The following is a 23,200-nucleotide window of genomic DNA, read 5'->3' on the forward strand; positions in this document are numbered from 1 at the left end:
CCCACAATTGAGGATTGGAGTTCTATATGACATTGGATGTCAGCTCGAAACACATATAAAGAAGGTAAGTTCATTTTTAATCATTCATTCTACACATGATCACACTAACTTACTCATATATTTGTCTTAGCGGGATTTCTTTTTGGACAGGCAAACTGACTTGATGTTTGGCACCTCAGTGTTTCACTCTTACGTACACGAGTGGTCATGCCAGGTGAAGTACAACCCCCGACTGAATAAGTCATGGGGGCTATCTGATGGGGAGGGGCTGGAAAGGTTATGGGCTTTCTTATCTCCACTAGTATCAATCTTGCGTGTTTCGTCTCGGTTCCATCGCCTTGTTGGAATTCACAGCCGCAGTCTTTATTATAATGTTGGACTCAATGAAACTGCCGGTAAATTAGATGAAATTTTTGTGCCACTTCTCAGTCCAACACAACTTGATAACTGATCTAAGAAACCACCTATGCAGGAGAGTGGCTGTTATCCAAGCTGCACTCAGCAGCCCAGACTACTCAGGAAGCACGGACTGCCCTTGATGAATTGAACCAGTTTTCCAACCCCTATTTACCAACAGAAGGAAAGTACACCAATGATTTCTTCCAGGAGCAATGGAACAATGAGCGCACCTACCATCTGGAAACCACACGATCATACCAAGAGAAACAAAAAAAAGAACTTGGATGGCTTCTGTGTTTAGAAGAGCAACTAGAACAAGAATGGTAAATGTTATTGATCCACTGTCATAATAATGTGGCAGTAACCAGCTGATCATACAATGCTTGCTTGAAACAGGAGTCGTGAAGGCTTGTCAGTGGCACAAGGGCTAGCACAAGCAAATGCGGTTTCTCGTATCACTGAGAATATATTGACACAGAGAGCAAAGGTTGGCGACCCAACCATGCTTCAAAATTTAACGGGTAAGTAATTCTACTTCTTGTACTTGAATTCTTTAATTGAGGCTGTGATTTCTTGATTTCAGTTCCTCAGCAGGATAAGCTTCTCCAGATCTGGTACCTAAAGACGGACCTCCGCCACAAGTTCCTGGCGTTGATCAAAGAAAAAAGACCTCTTGTACGTGTCTGTCGCCCGGGAGAGCAAACAACACTGGGTAAGTCCTTCAATGCTGATGATTATTCAGCCGTAGAATTGCAACCTAACAACTAAGGATGCCCCCCATCCCTAATTCAGGGACCAATGGGCAGCAAAAGTTGATTGAATCGGTTCGAAAACAAGCTCAGGCACTCCATAAGGTTTTAAACAAGTATAACAAACAAGTTCGCATGTTCATTAATCTCTACCCCGATCGTGCGCACCCAAGGATACTTGAATACGATCAACTCTTGAATATTGAACCGGAGGATGCTTTTTGGAATGATGGTCTCTTTACAAATCAAGACGAGCCTTGGGCTGTTGACAGTGTTACACAAAAAGGCATCCGCCACTTGGCAGCACTCAATCGTGGTGTTGAAGAACGACATCGCCTGGGATGGGAGGTCCGCCGAGCTATGCGATGGGCACTTGCTCAACATGTTGAGCTATCAGATTTGATTGACAGGATGGCTACTTCCTTGGGCACCAACCATGAATGGGATACAATTGCGGTTCACCCAATCCTTCACACCCAATCTTACGATCACTAACTTGCCCACGGAAAATCAGGGTAGCAAGATCTTTGTTGCAGTCCAAGCTTATTGAAGTATATTGTCTTCAAACTGCATGGAATAGAACATGCGTCACAGTTCTGAACAAAACTCCACAGCAATTTGGTGATGCTGAACTGTGGCAGGAATGGATGGAACAAGTGGAGAAAATCAAAACATCGCCCCTTTCAATTATTCCAGGCAATATCATTACCAACAATACTACTGCCGAAGAACCCAATTTGCGACCAGTTTTGGATAGAGATGAGGATAATCACCAGGCGGGTCATATTGATGGGGATGAAAGAGATGAGGATGATATTGACGATGAACGATACATACAAGACATATCTCAAATAGTCAATGAGACTATGATTGAGCAACTTGCTAATGATACTTTAGATCTAGATGGTACTGAGGATATGAATTTATGATTTTTTTTTCTTACCAATAATTCCTCCATTGATGACAAGGGAAATATGTTAAATTGTTTTGACAACAGGAAATTAATGCAGTGAGAGATCCAAAATTTCTAAAGTTTTGTGCATGACTTCAAATTTGTAAGTATTTCAACATGAATTTGTACTAGTAATTTATTTGAATTCAATCTGCTATTCTGCTTCACTTGAATTAAAAAATGACTCCAAATTTAAGTTACAATGTGAGGAAGATTGCTAGTGTAATAATCCTCTGTTGTATGTTGGTTTGGATTTATGCAGCATGGCAGAGTGATTAAAACATATGGATTGATTATTCTAATCATTTTTGAATAAATATTCACTGCTTTGTAATCACCCTGATATTTTGAAGCACTCTAAACTAACACAGGTTGATTCCAATAATGTTTAATATTTCTCACACTATGATAGATAGTTTGGAATGATAGATCATAGTAGATTCATTTAAAATAATGTATTATTTATCCATAACATATGGGAAAAATTAATCCGTGCTTTTGAATTACTCTGCCATGTTGCATAACTCCAAACTAACATAGAGTCATTCTAATCATTGTTTCTCTTTCTTGCAATGGCCCTATGTTGGTTTGGAGTGATGCACAATAGCAGAGACATTCCAAATCTATTATTATTTATTCATAAACAGATTTGGAATGATGCTGCATGACAGAGTGATTGAAAACTATGGATTAATTATTATAAGATTTTGGGAATAAATATTCACTTCTTAGGACTATTTTGAAGCACTCCAAACTAACACAGGTTCATTCCAATAATGATTACTATTTTACATACTGTGATAGTTTGGAGTGATACAACATAGCCATGTCATTTCAAATAACAGATTATTCATCCATAACACATACAAACAATTAATCCATGCTTTTGAATTGCTCTGCCATGTTGAACTTTCTTGCAATGGTCCAATTGGTTTGGAGTGATGCAACATAGCAGAGACGTCACAAAGCTATTATTATTCATTCATAACCAATTTGAATAATTAATCCATGCTTTGGAATCATCCAGCCATGTTGCATCAGTCCAAAATAACATAGGACCATGGCAAGAAAGAGTGACAATTATTAGAATGTGCCTATATTAGTATGGAGTGATGCAACATAGCATGACCATTCCAAATTTTATTAATTACTCAAGTTGATTATGAATATAAATAAACCCTATTGCTCTGCTATGTTACATTATTGCAAACTAATAAAGAGTCATCCTAATAATTGTCACTATTTTTTGCAATGGTCCTATGTTAGTTTGGAGTGATGCAACATGGCAGGATGATTCCGAGTCATGGATTAATTATTCAAATTTTTTATGAATAAATAATACCTGCTTTGGAATGGCTCTACTATGCTATGTCACTCCAAATTGACTCAGAGTTTAATAATTGTTACTCTTCCTTGCATTTTTAGAACCTTCCTTGAATTTTCCAAGAATCTTGAGAAATTGAGCTGCTTTGTAAAGCCAAAGGCTCAAAAAACAGTTTAAGAAAACTAGTATTCAGTTAAAATATATACAATTCCTTCAAGAGGTAAAAAATTGGAGTCCTTCAAGAAGTAACTGGTCCCTGAAGATTTTAAAGCCTGTCTCAAGTAATTATGAGCATTCCATTCAGAAGATTGATAAAAACACAGGGGTAAGAAAAAATGTCTTGGATGGGAATTGAACACTTGACCTAGGGAATCGCTATATGTATTGGCAAAAGCTGATCAACTCCAACAGTGGTAGCATGGGTGGTTGGTTAGGTGACTCATGCTTCCTTGCTATACACAATACACAATCTTGTCTAGACTCTGCCTGGTGCATGGGAATCTGGAGATGTGAGATAGTTCTCCTGAGCTCATCAGGTGGATAGTGCTCGCTTTTTACCCTCCTACCCAATTTTTCGCTATGTGACATGTCAAGTTAAACATTCGGATAGGTTAAGCAGTGTGAAGATGCCACTTTGATTCCAGTAGTTCCAATGGACTGTTAAATTCTCACTTTCACTTTTGAGCCGAACTGCTTATACATTCCATCAACAGAAAAGTATTTGATTATTGGAATGGTAGATCATATGATAGGCATGATTCAGATACTATATAGAGACAGAGGAGCATAAAAATGGAAGTTTGAGATATCTAGATAGAGTTGCAGAATCTGGTTTCGAACAGAGGATTTAAAAAAGAAAATTGTGTTAGAAGGTGATCAAAGAAATGAAAAGTTGTGTATGCACAGGAGACAGCAGTTGCTATTCAACCCATTGCTGCCTGTTCTAATTAGAATCATAACTCCTCTTGATCGATCGATTGATATCTTAAATTTAGTTGTTGTTATCATCGTCATCCTCCTCCTCCTCATCCTCATCATCATCATCATCATCATCATCATAATCATGCTCTTCAACATCCTGATCCCCACCGCTTTGGCCTGTGCCCCCGGAGCCATTGCGGGCTGCATTTTGATCTCCGGCCGAGGTCCTTGGAGCGATCGATGAAATCTGGGAGATTGGGTTTGTGATTGGTCGAAGGTTGATCAGTCCGTTCTGGATATCGAGCAGAACCATGGATGCATGTTTTTTCTTCAGTTTCTTGCTGCTTTGGCGTAACCATTGGATTTCTGATAAAGCGCCAGGAGAGAGTTCCAATCGGAACTTTGCATCACGAAGCTGCTTGTCATTATCAGCCCAAGGCCAAGCTGTCAACACATTTGAGGTCTGGCGAGCTACAACAAAATGATCTTAGTCGTATCACTTTATTAATGGTCTCGTTTAGTACAGCGGCCGAACATACCAATCAGAGAACTGAGCTCTTCGATCACCTGTTTACGCAGGAATACTAAATTCTTCTCTGTAAATAAAAGGCAGGTTAACATTGGATGTGAATCAAAAGCAATGGCACTCAACTCACTAAATTTCCCTGGAAGTTTATCAGCTACAGCGATCTCTCCAATAGAGTTCCCTGTCACCAATCCCTGAAGTCGCGCGGAGTACTCGTTCCCATCCACACGGCTCATAAGTTGATTCGACTCAAATGCACCCGGAGTGCAGCGTGACATTCGAAAGCAGTGTTCCGAGAGGTGCTTTGAGACGGCAAAGAAGACAATCTCACAGCAGCAGGTCTTTGCTATGTTTCGGGCCTGTCAAAGGTGATCCCATGGGTTAGGGTGTGATGTACAGAAGACATTTGTAGTGCCATCAGGAAGGATTGACTTACTTCTTTGGCCCAGCGGTTCATGACCGTATCAACTTGATTTTTGCGCACTAAGTTGGAGACAGTGCCCCTGGTTCCTAAAGGGTTGGGGCCAGTCGCAGCATCATCTTCTGCATCACTCATGTCATCAAGTGCAAGCTCCTCCTCGGTGAGATCTTCAGGGCCACGCGGTTGACGTCCTATTATCCCATCACCTGATTCATCGTCTTCATCCAAGTCATCGTCATCTGGTTTCTGCACAAGAGCCGCCATCTCCTCGGGAGACAAGTTGTGATAGGCCTCAGACAAGCGTTTCATTACTTCTTTGTTCCTAACACCTTGTCCGCCTACCATCGAAGAGAGGTGTTAGCAGGATAAAAGAAAAAGTACATGATCAAGCCAGTTAGGACTTACATGTCTGAAAAATCTTCCGAGCTTTATCTGTTTTCAGGAATCGGTTCCACCGATTAATTTCTCGTATGGCCATCCGGCGTCCCCTGTCAAAGAAAAGATGAAGTAAGCAAGTGGATTGAGTGGTTCAAGGCATAGGTTGCAACTGACAACAAAGAGTTAACCATTGAAATCGACACCTGGCGCTCAATAGCCTTGATGATCATCGCCTGCTCCTGCTCTAGAAAAAACTGCATGAAAAATTGTTCGTCGGCTGAAGACATGGAGCCCTTGGAGTTGTCTTGTGCCACTTTGCGCAGCTCGACCGTCTTCATCTTCATGAGTTCTTCATAAGGTACAGGGTAGGAAGGCTCGCCTGTGTCATCGGGTTCCCTTCGTCGTTTCTTACTAGACCTTTTGGGGACCGGCTTGACAACCCCGGCAAGTGGTGGGTCAGGTCTTGGGGCTGGGTTGGAAGAGACTTGATTGGAAACTTCGATTTCAGGGGCTGGATTGGAAACTGTGGCTTGCTTTGAGGAAGGCCTTTTCGGCTTGGTGGCAGTTTTTTGTTTGGTACGACTAGGGGCCATGGTGTGAAAGCAACTGGCATTGGATGTTGGAGAGAAGTCCGAAGATAGAAGAAATGCAGTCCGGCCAGGGTTGAAGTTAGCAAGATTAAGACCAAATGAAAAGCATTGAAAGAAAATAAGACTGACCTGGTAAGGAACACTGGTTTTCTAAGTGAGTCACGGTTAGATGGATGTTGAAGGCGAAGAGCTGAGGTTCAAAGAGCAGTTATGAGGTATGAAGGGTGGCACTGGTGGGAATTTATGGAGGGTTGACAATGCGTAGCCGCAAACTGACACCTTGCATCTGTTTAGGTTTCAGCCCACATCCGGCTGAGCTGCCTGCCAAGAGCGCTCTGTGGCGGGCTGCATGAGCTGGAGCACGCTTGGTCAACTGCTAACTTGCGCAGGGTAATTTTATGTTAATAACAGATCTGCTGCGTGCACAGCTGCCAGGTTGAGTTCCGAGTGAGGTGAACTTGGACAACATGTAAATTGGGTGGGGATGTAATGGAAGCGCGTGGAATTGGAGGGAATCGAAATTTGACTACTAGATCAGGTATATGCACGAGTCTACGCAGCTATCTAGTAGTCAGTATCCAGGGTTTTGGGGAGAAATGGAGTCCCCACATCCCATGATGCCACCCCCTCCAACTTGAGGAGAGAAAGTGGGCTTTTCCATCATCCTCACTGATTTTTTTCTAGCATTAGAGGTCACTGCAATGTGATGAATATTGTTTTCTGCCAAGATTCAGACATCACACTGCCTCGTTGGCTATGATTGGAGAAGATGTGCGGCCACCCAGAGAGATGTTCTAGGTCCTTCTGGAGCCAATGATTTGCAGAGTTGATATTGATGTTCTTTTGTGTGAAAAGAATAAGGACAGAACTCACAAACTGGGAAAGAAAAAGAAACCTATTGAATGGAAAGATGAAGAAGGGGTGGTTTTTGATGTGATACCAAAGAGATCAGGAGAGGTGAATGCTTGTTTCACCATCAACAAAAAGAACAAACAGCAGAACTTCGATCATCTGCAAGTTTGGAGAGAGGTACAGTTTGAACGATAACATCACGTTTGTGGTGGACTGGTGGGCACGGTGTCCAAAGACTCTCTGGATCAGCATCTTGCTATCCATGAATTCATTTACTTTGGATTAGCAATCAAACGACACAATCAAATTAAATTCAATCACCAGAAATAATCAAAACCACACAAGTTAAAACTATAAACATGTCCTGCATGAAATATCTCGAAATAAAATAAGTGTCTATATACACCTTTCTTGAACTTTTTTTTTCCACAAAAATAAAGCATTACTTAGTTTATGATGATACTTTTAATTAGTGTTCTTGTCCATCTCCGTGGTGTCCATTTCCTTCTCTTGGTATGAGAGATTCTCTGCCCCCCTCAGCATCCACCTCAGCTGCTTGTGGGCCATACGAGGGCACCGGTTTCCTCCTGATGGTATTGCGCGGGATTTCGGGCCGGTTGAGCTCCTCCCGAATCACCCCAAGTTCCTGACTTTTGCGCGCCTCCTGAAGCTCTTGACTATGGTCCGGCGCTAAGGGGCCGTGCACTGAGCTCTGGCCATCTGCCTCGTCTCTTGAGGTCTCCCTAATGGGTGCCCCTGGGATGTGACTGTTAACATAGGTTTGGGGTGAGATTGCTGAGGTGGGCAGGTCGAAAAGACTCCTGCGGCGACTGAGATTCAATGGCGAAAGAGTTTCCGTCAGATCTGCCGTCTGGATTCTGTAGTTGTCCGGAAACATATGGCGATGAGCGAGTTGATTTGACTGGTGAACCACCAGCGTGCGATTGGCTTGGTTGGAGACTTCGCTGCTTGAATGCCGCTTTTGGTTGAATTTGGTCCCCGCTGGACCGGCACATGTCTCCTGGCCAGCTGCTTTAGGAGCAACTCGGTTGAGATCACCTATTTCATAATTATTTCGCGCGAACGGATGACTCCAGGTAGGAGTTTCTCTTGCCTCTATAGGACTAGCTAGGCCTGTGCGTCCGATTTTTTCAACCCAGTTCAGCCCTGAGAGAAGAGTCAGGTCCAGAAAGAGATGAGCAAATTTGACTGACTCATGACACTCGAATTGAATCGTCTCAATCTGGCCCCAACAGCATGTTCACCCACTCCGTCAGCTTGGTCAAAGTTGAACCCTCTTTCGACACTGGATGATTGTCCTGTTGCCATATCAAGAGTAAACGAATTCCTAGACCTCCGCAATTCAGCCCTGCTTATATTCACATAGCTATCAGCATAGAGTTCCGAGTGGTGTTTCTCATCTTTTTCCGTGTTTGCTGGTTCCTTATCTCTTGGTCCACATCGCGAACGCGTCTCTTCGTCGTCTGAGTTCCTTTGCCTCGTGCAGTTTATTCGATCATCCACTCTAAAATCCATTCCAGGATCCCGTCTGTCCACCTCCTTCAAGATCTGTATATCACTATTTTTTTTTGTTCTCAGTCGTCGAAAGAGTAAACCAATCAGCTACTAAGCCCTGACTTTGGCGTGTCGTGTTCCGGAGGCCATAAAAATGGAAAAAAAAATCCCAACTGACGTGGGATGATAAGTACTTTGATAATAATTCAAGAGATACCGGGGCAGGAGTGATGCGACAATCGAGAGTATGAGTGCAAACCAAAAACAAGGGGCTGGCCAGATGAACTTGTTATTCCCATAAACGGTCGTCCAACTGGCAAACAAGGAGCAATTAAGACGACGAATCGTTGGATCTGAAGATCTCCTCAAGAAAGCCAAACTCACTTCTCATCAGGTTTGACGGCTGAATAGACGGCAGTATACAGAACGATAGTCACCGGGCCGAAAGAAACACAGCCGAATGCCCACCAGTTCCAGTTGAGTTGGCCCAGCGCAATGAACAGGTTACATGCCAAAATGGTTGAAACTATGACCACACTAGAAAACTCGTCCATCGAGGGATCCCATCCATCGCGCCTGACTGAATTAGAACTATAAGTAAAAGCTAGGATCGCATAAATTATTGCGCCTTGATAAGTGCCTTCGATCATGTAAATTATAAACTTCCTGACTCCAAATAGTTTGCCTTCTCTTCCTACAGAATATAACTCGGGCACCTGCTTCAAAACCTTCTCACTTATATCCTGGTCGAAGATGCCCATTCCTATAGCCGGCACTACAGAATTTGTTTGTGATCAGACAATATTTTTTTTATATAGATAAGATCATCAGAGTTGGCGAGACTCACGCAAGGTCCAAGCAACGTTATAAAGCAGTACATACTATTGCCACGCAAGTGGGAAACTCAAAATCAGAATGTCGTGGGTTGCAGGAGATATTTACATACAACTTACGGTATATTCGAATAGAGTGGTAGTCGAGTAAGCGCACGAGAACTGGAACAGAAAGAGCGGGACGATGCCGATGATCTGCTGGTAGAAGAAGTGGCAGATCATCTTGGCGTTCCGATGGTAGGACCAATGGCCATGGACGAAGAGCAGCTTGGCGATCAATTTGAACTGGCCGATCGAGTAGTCGGAGGCGTTGACGGCCTGCATGCCTTCCTCGCCCAGGACGCCGACGCCGATGTGGGCGGTCTGGATCATCGAGACGTCGTTGGCCCCGTCGCCGATCGCCAGGGTGAGCGCCTGGACGCCGTCCTTGACCAGTTTGACGATCTCCGACTTCTGTTTCGGCGAGGCCCTGCAGCAGATCACGGCCTCGCATCTCGTCGACAGCTCGAGGAGGGCCTCTCTGGTGAACTTCTCCTCGAGGGCATGGTTCAGCGACGGGCCATCGATCACCAGGCCGTACCCCCCCGCCCGTTTCCCGTTATCTTGGCCGACCAGCGAGGCGAGGTCATCAGCCATCGACTCGGCCATCGATGGTCTCCGATGTGCCGAGTGCAGCGAGGGCCGTCGCTCGTAATCCGGCGGAAGATGCTTGAGATCATCGACGAGCTCCTGCCCATCGAAGAAGTCGATCAACGCCTTGCGAATCTGCTGGTAGGCTGAGGCTTTTTGACCGTATGCGTTCCCTCTGACAACGATCAAATTCATGTCGCTTCCGATCAGCTGACAAGACTTGGCGATGGCTAGTTTCATCCAAGATCTAAAGTCAGCTGATGGGTCTACCTTCCTTCCTTCCTTTTTTTTTTATAGGAATGAGCTCGATGACCTACCAACAGCTGTTTCTAATTTATCGCCCGTGGCTACCCAGACCTTGATGCCCGCGCGTTTCAGGTCGGAGATGGCTTCCGGGACGCCGTCCTGAAGCTTGTCTTCGATTGCGGTTGCGCCGAGGAGGATGAGCCCATTCTCGAGTTCGTCCTGAACGGCCTCGATCAGGCGTTCCCGGGCGTCGCCCAGCTGGCTGAGCGCATGTGCATATTTCAACGACCAGGCCTCGAGCTGGGCCCGGTCGAGCTTGCGATAGGCCAGGGTGAGGGTGCGGAGACCTTCGGCGGCAAAGGTCTCTAGTTGGCCGTCGATCTGGGCCCGGAGAGCTTCCTGGCCGGGGGCCAGCCTCTCAAAGATCACGTTATCCGCCCCCTTGACGAAGAGGTAGAGCTCGTCCGGGATCGGCCGCTGGTCTTTCAGCTTTTGGACCACCACGCTCATCCTTTTTCGCAAGCTAGTAAACTCGTTGACTTCCAACAGCTCGTACTCGTCAGCGATTCCAGTACAGGCAGTGCAGGGATCCTGGGAGGGAGGGATATCGGCGGATTCCACCGGCTCATCACCAGCCTTTGCTCCCCCTAGGCCAGCTGGCAACTGGAGCTTCACCACATTCTTATCTCGGCCTCTGAACACATAGCCGACGTCAGCTGCGGCTTGGACTAGGGCTGCCTCGTCTGGCGACTGGGCCTTGTATTGCACAGAGCCGTTGTCGTCTTCATGGGCCAGAACGGTGTGACACAAGCCCAGACAGGTCCAGAATTTTTGAAGCAGTTCAGATTCCCCCTTGAGCAGGTCTTCCAAGAGCCTGGTATCTGTGAAGGGGGGTTCGAGCTGTGTTCCAGAAGAGGCGGCCCCCTTGGGCGGTGAATCCGACTCGTGCATCTCTTCCCATTTTTCCGTTCCTTCGTCTTCCGCGCCACGGGCTGGCGATCCCTGGTAGATGATACCGCCGATCGTACATTTCTTGAACTGCATGAGATTCTGGGTCAATGTGCCAGTTTTGTCGCTGAAGATGTATTGGATCTGGCCGAGATCATCGGAGAGATTCCAGGCGCGGGCCAGCGTTCGGCGGCCATCGAGTTGGAGCTCGTCGTCGGCCCAGATGAAGTAGGCCTGGAGGGTGCGGACGAACTCGATGGAGATGTAGAGGGAGATGGGGACGATGTTCTGGTAGGTGACGAGTGCATTGGCAAAGCCGACCAGCCCGTTGATCCGCGGGTTGTCGTCGGGGAGGTCCGAGCCGACGGTCCAATAGGAGTCCCGCTCGTAGAAATAGCTCTCGGCGATCCGGGTTCCTATTCCGTTGAAGATGCACATGAATGCCAGGATTGCGAGATTGATAAAGCTAAAAAAAAATGGAAACTATCAATATGTATATATGTCTCCTCTAATGATGATGATGGTTATCAACTGACACCATCGGATTCATCTGGCGCTCGACCTTTGAGCGCTTCGAGGGAGTGCTCTTGGAGTTGAGCATCACCTTGGTGTCCGGGCCGGTGAGGACGATGAGAGCGATGACCCACTCGGTATTTCTGAGGACGGTGCCGCGGAGGAGGACGGAGTTGAGGTCGACGGGGACGCGGTGTCCTGCTGTAGTTGGCTGCTGTTGCTGTTGTTGTTGTTTGAGTTGTTGTTGTTGATCTGCTTGTTTTTGTTGTTGTTCGTGTTTTTGTTGTTCTAGTTGTTGTCGTTGTTGGTTGTGTCCTACTTGTTCTTGTTGTTGTTCGTGTTCTTGTGGCTGCTGCTGTCCTGCTTGTTGTTGTTCTTCGTCTTCTTGTTCTTGTTCTTGTTGTTGTTCGTGTTCTTGTCCTGCTTGTGGCTGCTGTCCTGCTTGTGGCTGGGCAGGATGGGGGAAGACGAGTGCGGCAGCGTAGGTGAACAAGTCCGGGTCTGGGGCTTCGTTCTCGACTACGAATCTGTTTGTTGCTGGGTCCGCACACGCCTCCGCCGAGCGCAGATGGCTGAGTGCGGGGAGTGCGTGGCGCGCCTTGAGGTTGGTCTCCCCGTCGAGGTTCTTGGTCTCGACGAAGCACACGTTCTCCTCTGGGTCGGAGGTGGCGCAGATGATGGCATCCGCGGGCACGGGCTCGTCGTTCTTGAGCCGGATGAAGTCGCCGACGCGCAGGTCTTGCCAGGCGGTGGGGACAAAGCCGTGTGAGTCCAGTTGTTTTGCAGGCTGGGTGGTGGTGGTGGTGGTGGTGGTGGTGACAAGGGTGCGGCGGGGGGCCCACCAGGGGCGTTTTTGGGATTGGGGGTGTGGCTGGTGATTTCCCGCAGACAGAATCAGCTTGGCGAGCTGCAGGCTGAATCTGTTTGAAGACACAGGCTTGGTGATGTTGGGGTTGGGGTGGATGAGTCTGTCTGCGAGCTGGTGGTTGGTCTTGTGGTCGGCAGCGTGTCTGCGGATGTCCTCGTAGGCATCCTTGGCTGCGGTGCTGGCGAGGACGAGGAGGAGGGGGAGTGCGCCGAGGATGGGGTTGAGCTGGGTGAACTGGGGCAGGAACTGGAGGATAACGATGACTGTGGTGGATGTGTGTGTATGTCAGCAAGGCTGGCTGGCTGGCTGGCTGGCTGGCTGGCTGGCTGGCTGGCTGGGAGTTGTGTGGTGGACATACGCAGGAAGAAGGCGTTGGCGATCCGGCGGAACTGCTCGGCCAGATTGCGGGGGATGAAGGTGAGGAGGGAATACTTTGCGGTTTGTATTTGGTTGTTGGGGTGTTCGCAGTGCTGTTTGTATATGTCAGTTTCGGGCTGTGGAGAGAATGAGAATGAGAGTGGTGGGTGCTGACCTCGGTGGGCTCGAGGTTGACGGCGATGTGCCTGGGGGTGGGCTTGGGGTTTGGTGGCCGGAAGGTCGAGCGGGGGTGTTGGGCCATCTGGGTGGTCTGGGGGGATGTTTTCTGTAGTGTGGGGGGGGCATGAAGCGGAGGGTGTGTCGAGGCGTGGGCATGTTTGGGTTGTGTGGTGTTCCTCGGTGGGCTGGGGGATGGGGCGACGGAGTGAACTCAGGCTGATGCTGGATGGGGCTGGGTCCTGGCGGAGGCCGGCAGGGCCTCAGAGTAGACTCGGCCGGAGCAATCATCCGGACTCCGGCGGCGGGACACAACTTCTTCGGGCGAACAGCTCGATCACCAGCACCAGCCCATCCCCATCCTCAACCACAACCACAACCACAACCACAACAAACCATGGCCATCCCACTCTGGAAACAATACCCAACCAAACAGAACAAACACAACCTCATCGACAGACTCACACAGCTCGACATCACCACACTCTTCGACCCACCCACACCACACCCACTGCCCCGCCAACTCAACATCAACACCCCCCTCCCCACACACGCATACACCCACAACAACAAACCAACACCAGTAAGCAACACAACCACTTCACCAAGCGGAACTGAAACTGAAACTGACAACAAACAAAAACCATCCAGGCCTGGGAACACCCCTCAAACCAGATCAGAACCGCAAAATACTCCCTGCTCACATTCATCCCACGAAACCTGCTCGAGCAGTTCAGGAGGGTCGCCAACATCTTCTTCCTCAGTAAGCATCCACACACACACACAAACACCCACACACAAACTAACCACTACCCCCCAGGCCTCGTCATCCTCCAATTCATCCCCAAGTTCGCACAGGTCTCTCCCGCACTCGCTGCCCTGCCCCTCCTCTCCGTACTCGCCATCACCGCCATCAAGGACGCCTACGAGGACGTGCGCAGACACGCTGCCGACTATGCCACCAACCACCAACTGATCCACACCCTCTCCCCAGAGATCTACACCAACCAGAACATCTCCACCCAACCCACCTCCACACTCAACATCAGCTGGCTCAGCCCATCCCACCCACCCACCCACCAGAACAAGAAGAAACACTGGTGGTCCCGCCGCAGAAGACTATCACCACCACTACCAACAACAACAGCCCCCAAACAGCAGGAAAAAGAACACGCAGCCAACACGGCCCACTTCACGCCCACCTGCTGGCAGGACCTGCGCGCAGGCGACTTTGTCCGCCTCCAGAACGACGACGCCGTGCCCGCAGACATCATCATCTGCGCCACCTCCGACGCCGAGGAGAACGTGTGCTTCATCGAGACCAAGAACCTCGACGGGGAGACCAACCTCAAGTCGCGCCACGCACTCCCCGCACTCAGCCATCTGCGCTCGGCGGAGGCCTGTGCGGACCCAGCAACAAACAGATTCGTAGTCGAGAACGAAGCCCCAGACGCGAACATGTTCAAGTACTCAGCCGCACTCGTCTTCCCGGGTCCTGCCCAGCCACAAGCAGGACAGCAGCCACAACAAGTCGGACAAGAAGAAGAAGAACAAGCAGATCAACAACAACAACAACAAGAAGAAGAAGCAGATCAACAACGACAACAACAACAACAAAAACAAGCAGATCAACAACAACAACAGCAGCAGCAGCCAACAACAGCTGGACACCGCGTCCCCGTCGACCTCAACTCCGTCCTCCTCCGCGGCACCGTCCTCAGAAACACAGAGTGGGTCATCGGCCTCGTCGTCTTCACCGGCCCAGACACTAAGATCATGATGAACTCGAGTGCCACGCGCTCCAAGCGATCAAAGGTAGAACGCCAGATGAACCCGATGGTGTCAGTCATCTCTCAATCTCTCTCTCACATCCACAATCATAGTCTAACCATCTTCACAACAGCTTCATCAACCTTGGCCTCTTGGCTCTCATGTGCATCTTCAATGCCATCGGCACACGCATCTCCGACGGATACTACCGCGCTCGAGGCTCGTACTGGACAGTGGCCGAGGACAGTCCGGGAGATAACCCGACGCTGAACGGGCTCATAGGCTTTGCAAATGCGATGATCACCTACCAGAACATCGTCCCCATCTCCCTCTACATCTCCATCGAGTTCGTCCGCACCCTCCAGGCCTACTTCATCTGGGCCGACGACGAGATCACCGACAACGGCCGGCCGACCCTCGCTCGCTCCTGGAACCTCTCCGACGACCTCGGCCAGATCCAGTACGTGTTCAGCGACAAGACGGGCACTCTCACACAGAACCTCATGCAGTTTAGGCAGTGCTCGGTGGCCGGTAAGATCTATCGGGGTCGTCAGCAACTTGGATCGATTGGTGAAGAAGAAGAGGATGAGGAGGAAGAAGAAGAAGAAGAAGAAGAAGAAGATACGACTGAGGAGGAAGAGAAAACAGTGGTCAATTCGGACAACACGCCCGGTATCAAACCCTCAGCCACTCAGGAGAAACGCCCTGGAAGTGGTCCGAAAGCCCCGGCCAAGCTCAAACCGACCACCGTGCCAGCATTCAAGGACAGCGAGTTGCTTAAGGACCTAGCGGGGGAAGACAGCGACCAGGCACGCTCACTGTACGGGTTTTTTGCCTGTCTGGCGCTCTGCCACACCGTGCTGGTGAGCGAGGACGAGGACGGGTCGATCAAGTACAAGGCGCAGTCCCCGGATGAGCAGGCGCTCGTCCAGGCCGCCGCCGCCGTCGGCTTCGTCTTCCGCGGCCGCGAGAAAAACATCCTCCGCCTCCAGGTCCCCTCTCTCCCCTGCTCCTCATCAGCCTCCTCCAACCGGAACAGTCGCACGGGAGAGCACCCAGCAGCCCAGCACGAGATCAAAGAGCTCGACACCCGCAGCAGCGCCGACGGCGAGGTGCGCCAGACGGTCGAGGTGAACGAGTACGAGCTCCTGGAAGTGAACGAGTTCACGAGCGCCCGCAAGCGGATGAGTGTCGTCGTCCGGCGGCTGGTCGAGGGCGAGCCGGACTCCGGGGAACTCTATCTGCTCGTCAAGGGGGCCGACAACGTGATCTTCGAACGACTGGGGGCCGGCCAGGAGGAGCTGAAGCAGACGACGGACGACCAGCTCGAGCAGTTCGCCTCCGAGGGTCTAAGGACGCTGTGTCTGGCCTACCGGAAGCTCGAGCTTTCCGAGCTCGAGGCCTGGTCCCGTCGGTACGCCCATGCCTGCAGCCAGCTTGGCGCCGACCGCGAGAAACTCATCGATGCCGTCCAGGACGAGCTCGAGAGGGACCTCATCCTCCTCGGCGCCACCGCCATCGAGGATAAGCTCCAGGAAGGCGTCCCCCAGGCTATCGCTGACCTCAAGCGCGCCGGGATCAAGGTCTGGGTGGCCACCGGCGACAAGCTCGAGACAGCCGTTGGTGAGTGGGGTTTTGTTTTACCCCCGGGTAGGGATGGCGCGATAGCTGATACATATACTCTGGGGGGAAATATTCCACACACACACACACACACACAGCCATCGCTCGCACGTGTCATCTGATCGGCCACGATATGAACTTGATCGTCATCCGCGGGGGAGAGTACGGCACCCGGACATCGGCGTACCAGCAGATCCGCAAGTCGTTGATCGACTTCTTCGACGGACAGGAGCTGGTGGAGCAGCTCAAGGAGCAGCCGCCGGACCACCAGACGAAACAAAACGGGCTGCAGTCGCCGACGCCCACCCGGGCCTCCTTGCCGATGTCGCATCGGGACGACCTCGCGTCGATAGTGGGAGAGGACAACGGGCAGCGAAGGGGCGGATACGGCCTCGTGATCGACGGGGGCTCGTTACAGCATGCATTGGAGGAGCCCTTCACGCGGGAGGCCCTTCTCGAGCTGGCCACCCGGTGCGCCGCGGTAGTCTGTTGCCGGACGTCGCCGAAACAGAAGGCCGAGATCGTCCGGCTGGTCAAGGAGGGCATCGGCGCGCAAACGCTGGCCATTGGCGACGGCGCAAACGACGTCTCGATGATCCAGACCGCCGACATCGGCGTCGGCGTCTCCGGCGAGGAAGGCATGCAGGCCGTCAACTCCTCCGACTACGCTATCGCCCGATTCGCCTTCCTCTCCAAGCTCCTCTTCGTCCATGGCCATTGGTCCTACGACCGCAACGCCCGCATGATCGTTAACTTCTTCTACAAGGAAATCATCGGCATCTTCGCTCTGTGGCTCTACCAGTTTTGGTGTGCTTATTCGACTACCATTCTCTACGAATACACGGTTCGTTGTCTTTTTTTTTTTTTTTTTTTTTTTTTTTTTTTTTCAAAACTTGTGTGTGTGTGTCAAATATCTGATCTCGGTGGTTGCAAAACAGTATCTGTTGTTTTATAACGTGTTCTGGACACTCCGTTAGTTGACGTTCCTCTTTTATGATTGTGAGTTGCTAATGATTTCCGAGGATTTGGTTAGTGCCGGTGATTGGGATCGGAGTGTTTGACCAAGACATCAGCGAGAAAGTGTTGATGGCTGTCCCGGAGCTATACTCGATCGGGCGGGAAGGGAAGCTATTCGGGCTTCGCCGGTTTGTGCTGTACATGATCCAAGGGATGTACCAGGGCTCGGTGTGTTTCTTCCTGATCACGTTTGCGTATGACTCGACCTCGGCGCGGAAGGACGGGCTGGACGTGGCCATGAGCGAGTTCTCCACCGTCGTCATCGTCGCCATCATCCTCGTCGCCAACCTGTTCCATGGCCTCGACCAGTCCATCTGGAACTGGTGGCTCCTCGCCTCCGTCCTCCTCGGCCCCGTCCTCATCCTGCTCTACACCGCCGTCTACTCGGCTATCAAACCCGACTGGATGTCAGTCCCTCTCATCCTCTTTTCCTGCTTGGTAGCATACTCATGCTCTGCGAGGCTCTTTTTTTTTTTTATATATATATATAGATGGTCTGTTGCTTATGGAAACAACCACTTCTTGTGGCCCGCTGCGTATTGGTGGCTCGGCCTTATGATCGTGATCGTGTTGAGCTTGGCGCCCCATTACGTGACCAAGTATTACACGGAGACCTATTATCCCAAGTCAGTTTCTTTGTTTCTTTCCTCTTGCCTGCGAAAACTGAAACTGACAGACATACACTAGTGACTTCCAAATCTTGAAGTACGTGAACCGGGAGCACCCTGGCCACGATTTCCAAGCGGACGAGCAGATGCCATTCAAGCGCGAAAACGAGAAGTACGCCGAGGGGGAGGCCCACACGACGGGGGCCAACAAGCAGGACGAGCCGGCCCTGCTCGAGCGGATGAAGTCCGAGCAGCCCAGTCTGCATCCCATCCGCCCCGAGATCCTCCGCTCCCGCACCTCCCTCACGCACGATATGGCCACCGGACAGCTCTCCCCTCATGGCAGAGGCTTCAACTTCGACCAGGCGGACGGCGTCGGGGAGTATGCCGTCGGTAATCGTCTCCGGAGATACAACACCAGCGTGCTCAGTCAGTCATTCTTACTTAAAAGTGGATGAGAGAGAGAGAGAGAGAACTGATGATGATGTTCATTAAGGTCTTGGTGGAGGGGCGATTCCGGAAGAAGCCAACACGGCCAACGGCAGGACGGCGACGACCAGTAGAGCGAAGGGGGCGGTGAACCGGGACCGGTCGCGGTCGATCAGGCTGGGCAATCTGCAGCTCGCGTTCGGCGGCTCGTTCGGCCACCATCACCATCGGAGACAGGGCACGACGATGACGAGCAGCAGCACGCTCGGCCGGCCCGCCAGTCTCGCCAAACGCATCTCCATCTTCCTCCACCCGCACACCCATCATCCGACCGACAAGTCCGGCGAACCGTCCCCCTCTGAAACTCATCCCCTCCAGAACCTGTCCCCCGCTGCTCCTCAGCCCTCCCCCGCCGACCCACTCGTCGGAGCTCTCGACCACCAGAGCGATGATCAGGACGAGATCCACGAACTTCCTCCCACACTCAACAACCCTCCTCCTCCTTCTGCTCCGCCGTCTCCATGAGATACCCTGCGCCCTTATCTTGACCACCCCGCCCTGCTTCCTTCCTCCCCGTCCATCCCGCTCCGGCTCTTCTCTTCTTCTTTCACCCCCGTATGATCGTTTTTTATGTTCGTTTTTTGTTTTGTTTTGTTTTGTTTTTGTGGTCCGGTCGACGGACATGCTGTGAATAGTCGTACATGCGTCTCTTGTCTGTCTCCCATCCGATCCGTCGTTTTTTCCCTCCCCCTTTGTTGGGTACACTTCGCAGGCCCCCATCCTTTCCCTTCGTTTTGTGTCTGTTGACCATCCCGTCCCTCCCCCAAAAAGCACCCCTAATTCTCTCTCTCTCTCTTCATGTGTTCCTGGACTTGAGCTGTGTGGTTCTACATCCATCCATCCATTCATTTATCATTTATCATCTATCATGTTTTTGTTTTTGAAGATCAAAGCATTCGACTCCTTTCTCACCTCTCTTTTCTCGTTTCGTTCGATCGTTGTTGTCATGTTTGGTTCCATGGACCCTTCCACCCCTATTATAAATTATAACTTGTTTTCTTCATCCCTGCACAGTCACGACCTTGTTATAACAATATATAAGTTATCATTATCATGGCTGTTTTCTAGCACCTTTATAATCCGAATCAATCCTCTTTGTCTTGGCGCATTTTTCCTCTTGGCTTTTTCTTCCTCTGTTGTTGTTGCTGGAGATCCTTTTTTTTGTGGCACAATCCTCTCACGACCGGATGTTTATCTACTCTGCACATTGCCCTTTTCTCTCGAAGTCCCCTTTCCTGTCTTGTTGTACTGAATGTTCTAAATCTCTGTCCTCTTTCATCTTTTTTGCAGCTCAATAACTATAGTGATATTTGGAGGCACCTTTCGTCAAAGTTGGTACTTCCTGGCGGATCGATATTTGATCAAGCCAGCATGTGCATGATCCAGTCACCTCTGGACCCACGTCCGAACGTTTAAGTTGACCGGCAATCTCAGATTAATCAACTGACCCCGGCTACTCTCTATCGGGAACGGCTGCAACCAGTCCAAATTTTACGAGAAGGTTGGCATCAAGTTTGGTAAATACATACTGTTTTCCGTCGAGATCAAGGCACTCAGGTGTACGGCGATCTTCTGACGATCATCAATTCGCAAGACGCTCAGGTTCATATTGACTATGTTGTTGGTCGTCTCATACTTGGTCCACTCAACAGCGACGTATCAAGGATTAATGGCATATCGTTTTGGTCCTGGCGCGAATCCCGCCGAGCGATTCCTGAAAGACGCACAAGAAAATAATACGAGCGGAGAAAAAGAGACCCATGCAATACTTCCACAATTTGAGAACATTGTCCTATTTACAACTCAGTTTCATGTTCGTAGGGACCCCGCGGGTTTCCTGGGGCTGTTTATGATGGAGTGTGGGGGGAAAGGATGTACGAGACCACCGACCCGACCAAGGTCCACAGACAAAGAGTCAAAGGATCGAGGCCACATGGGTTCTAAGACGTTCGACGAGGAAGAGTTGATCTGGACATCTTCTGACGCTCTGGCTGATCGTGATGGACCCGAGTTTGACGCTCGTGCTGTGTACGCGCCAGAGTAACACGGAGAAGTGAAGATGACGCCGCTATGGAAAAGGCGGAAATGGCGCGGGCGATCGGGCTAGGGTTTTAAGGGACTGGCGTGCCGGCTCACTTGTGGTTCTGAATTTATGTATGTATGTACAAGGGGAAGCCCCCAAATTTGGGGTTCCAGGGGGTGTTAAAGTCATAGGGGTTTGTAAATCACAGCAAGGGCATAGCCCCCAAATTTGGGGTTACAGGGGGTGTGAAAGTCACAGGATGTGAAAGGCCCAAAAGGGAATGGGACAGAGCAAAGGAAATGACATAAAATTTTCAAACCTTTGATGATGCAATTTCAGGGTGACTATGCATTCAGTCAAAGGAGAAACCAAATTTCCACTGAAAAATAAGTTGAAAAACAACAATTCAAGTGAAAACTGGGTGAAATAAGGACATTTTATTTTGGGAAAAGACACAAAATTTGTTACTGAAAAAGTAAATATTTGGAAAAATGGTGATGAGAGATACTCAAAAACTCTGAAAATGTGAGAGAAATTCCTTTTAAACAATTTTTGAAGTTTATTATGAAGGCTGGCCACTTTCAGGCTGTGGAATCACTACCTTAGTAGTTTGGCTTGACTTGCTTCTTGACAATGCAAAACACAGGTTCATGAAGTACAATACCAAAATTACCAATTTTTTGACCTTGAGATTTATTGATTGGGAGGGAGGAGGCCAGATTGACAGGAAATTTCTTGTGTATGAGCTTGAAAGGCAGTCCAGACAGCTCCAGACTTATCTGGGTCAGATATGAAAGGAATGTGACTCTGAGGGATGGGCACAGAATCATTAACTCTGTTACCTGATACAACTCTTGTGTAAATCACATTTGGGCCCAACCTGGTTCCATTACAAAGTCCCATTGTCCAATCAAGGTTCCTGAGCATTATTATTAAGCAATTTGGTCACCTGTTGGGAGTTTGTAAACTCTTTGATCCACATTTGTAGCATTATCAGAAAGCCTTATTGAGTGATTTGGATTTATTTCAGATGGAACAACTTCAAACTGTTGCATGAGAGGATATTAATGGTGAAGGATTGTTTAGATTCTTTGCATAAGTCCTGGAAGTAGATCTTGACCATGAACTCTGTGGTTTTCAAACTCATTTTCTGTGTCATATATGTCCAGCTGTAAGAATTTGGGGAATTCCTATGAAAGTGGAAGCAAACTTCCAATGTTATGGTGAATTGTACCCTTCACCTTGAATGTATGGATACATTCACCTTGATTGTTGAGTGCATCTCTGGTTGAGGCATTGACTCCAAGAGATGTAAATTTGAAGTTGCTATTGATCCAGCGGATGGATAGAATGAGTTGATTTCCCTCAGGTATATTGGGTTGATATGTAATTTTGAAGATCTGAAGCAATTCAGGGGGTGGGGGTGGTTTTTATAAAGTGATCCTGCCTTGGCGGCAGCAAAGTTAGGTTGTTTATCCTGTGAAGATTATGGCTTGACACTTCACACAACATCTCACTTCCCTCAAAGTTTCTGGCCTGAACCCAGGAGGCTCCGTCCAACACCATGCATTTGGTCTGTTTACATGATTCTTGGAATATTTCCAAAGGAATGGTTACTTGTGAAATCATGTTCAACCAAATTTCCAGCAGGAGGATCATTTAAAAATCCTGCTCTTGAGATAAACTTGAATCAATTTGTTCCTGAATAAGGCCCAAATCAATTTCAGGTGGGTCATTCCAGTTTGGGGGTATTTGCACAGGGGATAGATTTGAAGAATATTCATAAGTTTGAAATGGACTCTGCATATTTCTTGGTGAAGCACTCTGGGAGTTGAGCAAGTTAAAAATAGACAACCTGGAGGTGTGGTTGCCATGATTGTTATTTCCATGCTGGGATGGAGATTTGTGTGAGCTGTGGGTTTTGTGGTTGAGGATTGAAATTGTAAGAAGATTCATGATTTAGATGATACTGTGTTTAGATTGGTTTTGTGTTTGACAATTGAAATTGTCAGGAGATTCATGATTTTGATGATACTGTGTATGCGGGGGTCTGTTGTCAATGTTGATGGAAATTTGGGGATGAAGACCACTCATGATTTGGATTATTTGATTGTTGAGTATGAGGAAAATCTTGAGGCTGATAAATAGAATGTTGGTGCTCCTGCCACAGAGAAAAAGAACATGGGAATATGAATATTGCTGGTAATGATGGGAGGGCAAGAATTGATGATAATGGGATTGTTGAGAATGAAGAGAGTGTGAAAGTTGATTATGATGGGATTGTCAAGCATATATGATGAGGGGAATTATGTAGGTGTTATGATTGCTGAATTCATGCAGATCAATTATCAGTTTAACATTGCTTGAATGGAAATGGTGTCTGGAAGAGTCCGTTTTAGCAATCTGCTTGAACGGGCTTGATTATTGATGTGTGATAAGAGTCCATTCAAGCAATATGGTTGAGCGGACTC

General features: G+C 48.9%; 2 protein-coding genes across 2 annotated transcripts; one reads left to right on the plus strand and one right to left on the minus strand.

Annotated features, from left to right (window-relative positions):
* Positions 1-7,581: 7,581 nt before the first annotated feature.
* Positions 7,582-13,284, minus strand: PtA15_11A687 (uncharacterized protein; the record flags this gene model as incomplete). Its single annotated transcript, XM_053161621.1, has 13 exons — positions 7,582-8,246; positions 8,327-8,355; positions 9,012-9,402; positions 9,475-9,508; positions 9,581-10,320; positions 10,408-11,338; positions 11,465-11,750; positions 11,821-11,930; positions 12,240-12,535; positions 12,640-12,668; positions 12,730-12,928; positions 13,024-13,135; positions 13,198-13,284. 13 exons carry the CDS (start codon positions 13,282-13,284, stop codon positions 7,582-7,584), a joined length of 3,909 nt encoding a protein of 1,302 aa, XP_053025550.1.
* A 312-nt stretch (positions 13,285-13,596) lies between these two features.
* On the plus strand, positions 13,597-20,750 carry PtA15_11A688 (uncharacterized protein; the record flags this gene model as incomplete). Its single annotated transcript, XM_053161622.1, has 16 exons — positions 13,597-13,782; positions 13,851-13,962; positions 14,020-14,132; positions 14,283-14,691; positions 14,929-15,040; positions 15,103-15,392; positions 15,618-15,922; positions 16,022-16,592; positions 16,754-17,436; positions 17,531-17,564; positions 17,626-18,016; positions 18,101-18,235; positions 18,297-18,646; positions 18,714-19,069; positions 20,190-20,265; positions 20,359-20,750. 16 exons carry the CDS (start codon positions 13,597-13,599, stop codon positions 20,748-20,750), a joined length of 4,515 nt encoding a protein of 1,504 aa, XP_053025551.1.
* Between the last annotated feature and the right edge of the window lie 2,450 nt (positions 20,751-23,200).

The sequence above is a fragment of the Puccinia triticina genome, chromosome 11A, assembly GCF_026914185.1.
Source record: "Puccinia triticina chromosome 11A, complete sequence".
In the NCBI taxonomy this organism is placed as follows: Eukaryota; Fungi; Basidiomycota; class Pucciniomycetes; order Pucciniales; family Pucciniaceae; genus Puccinia; species Puccinia triticina.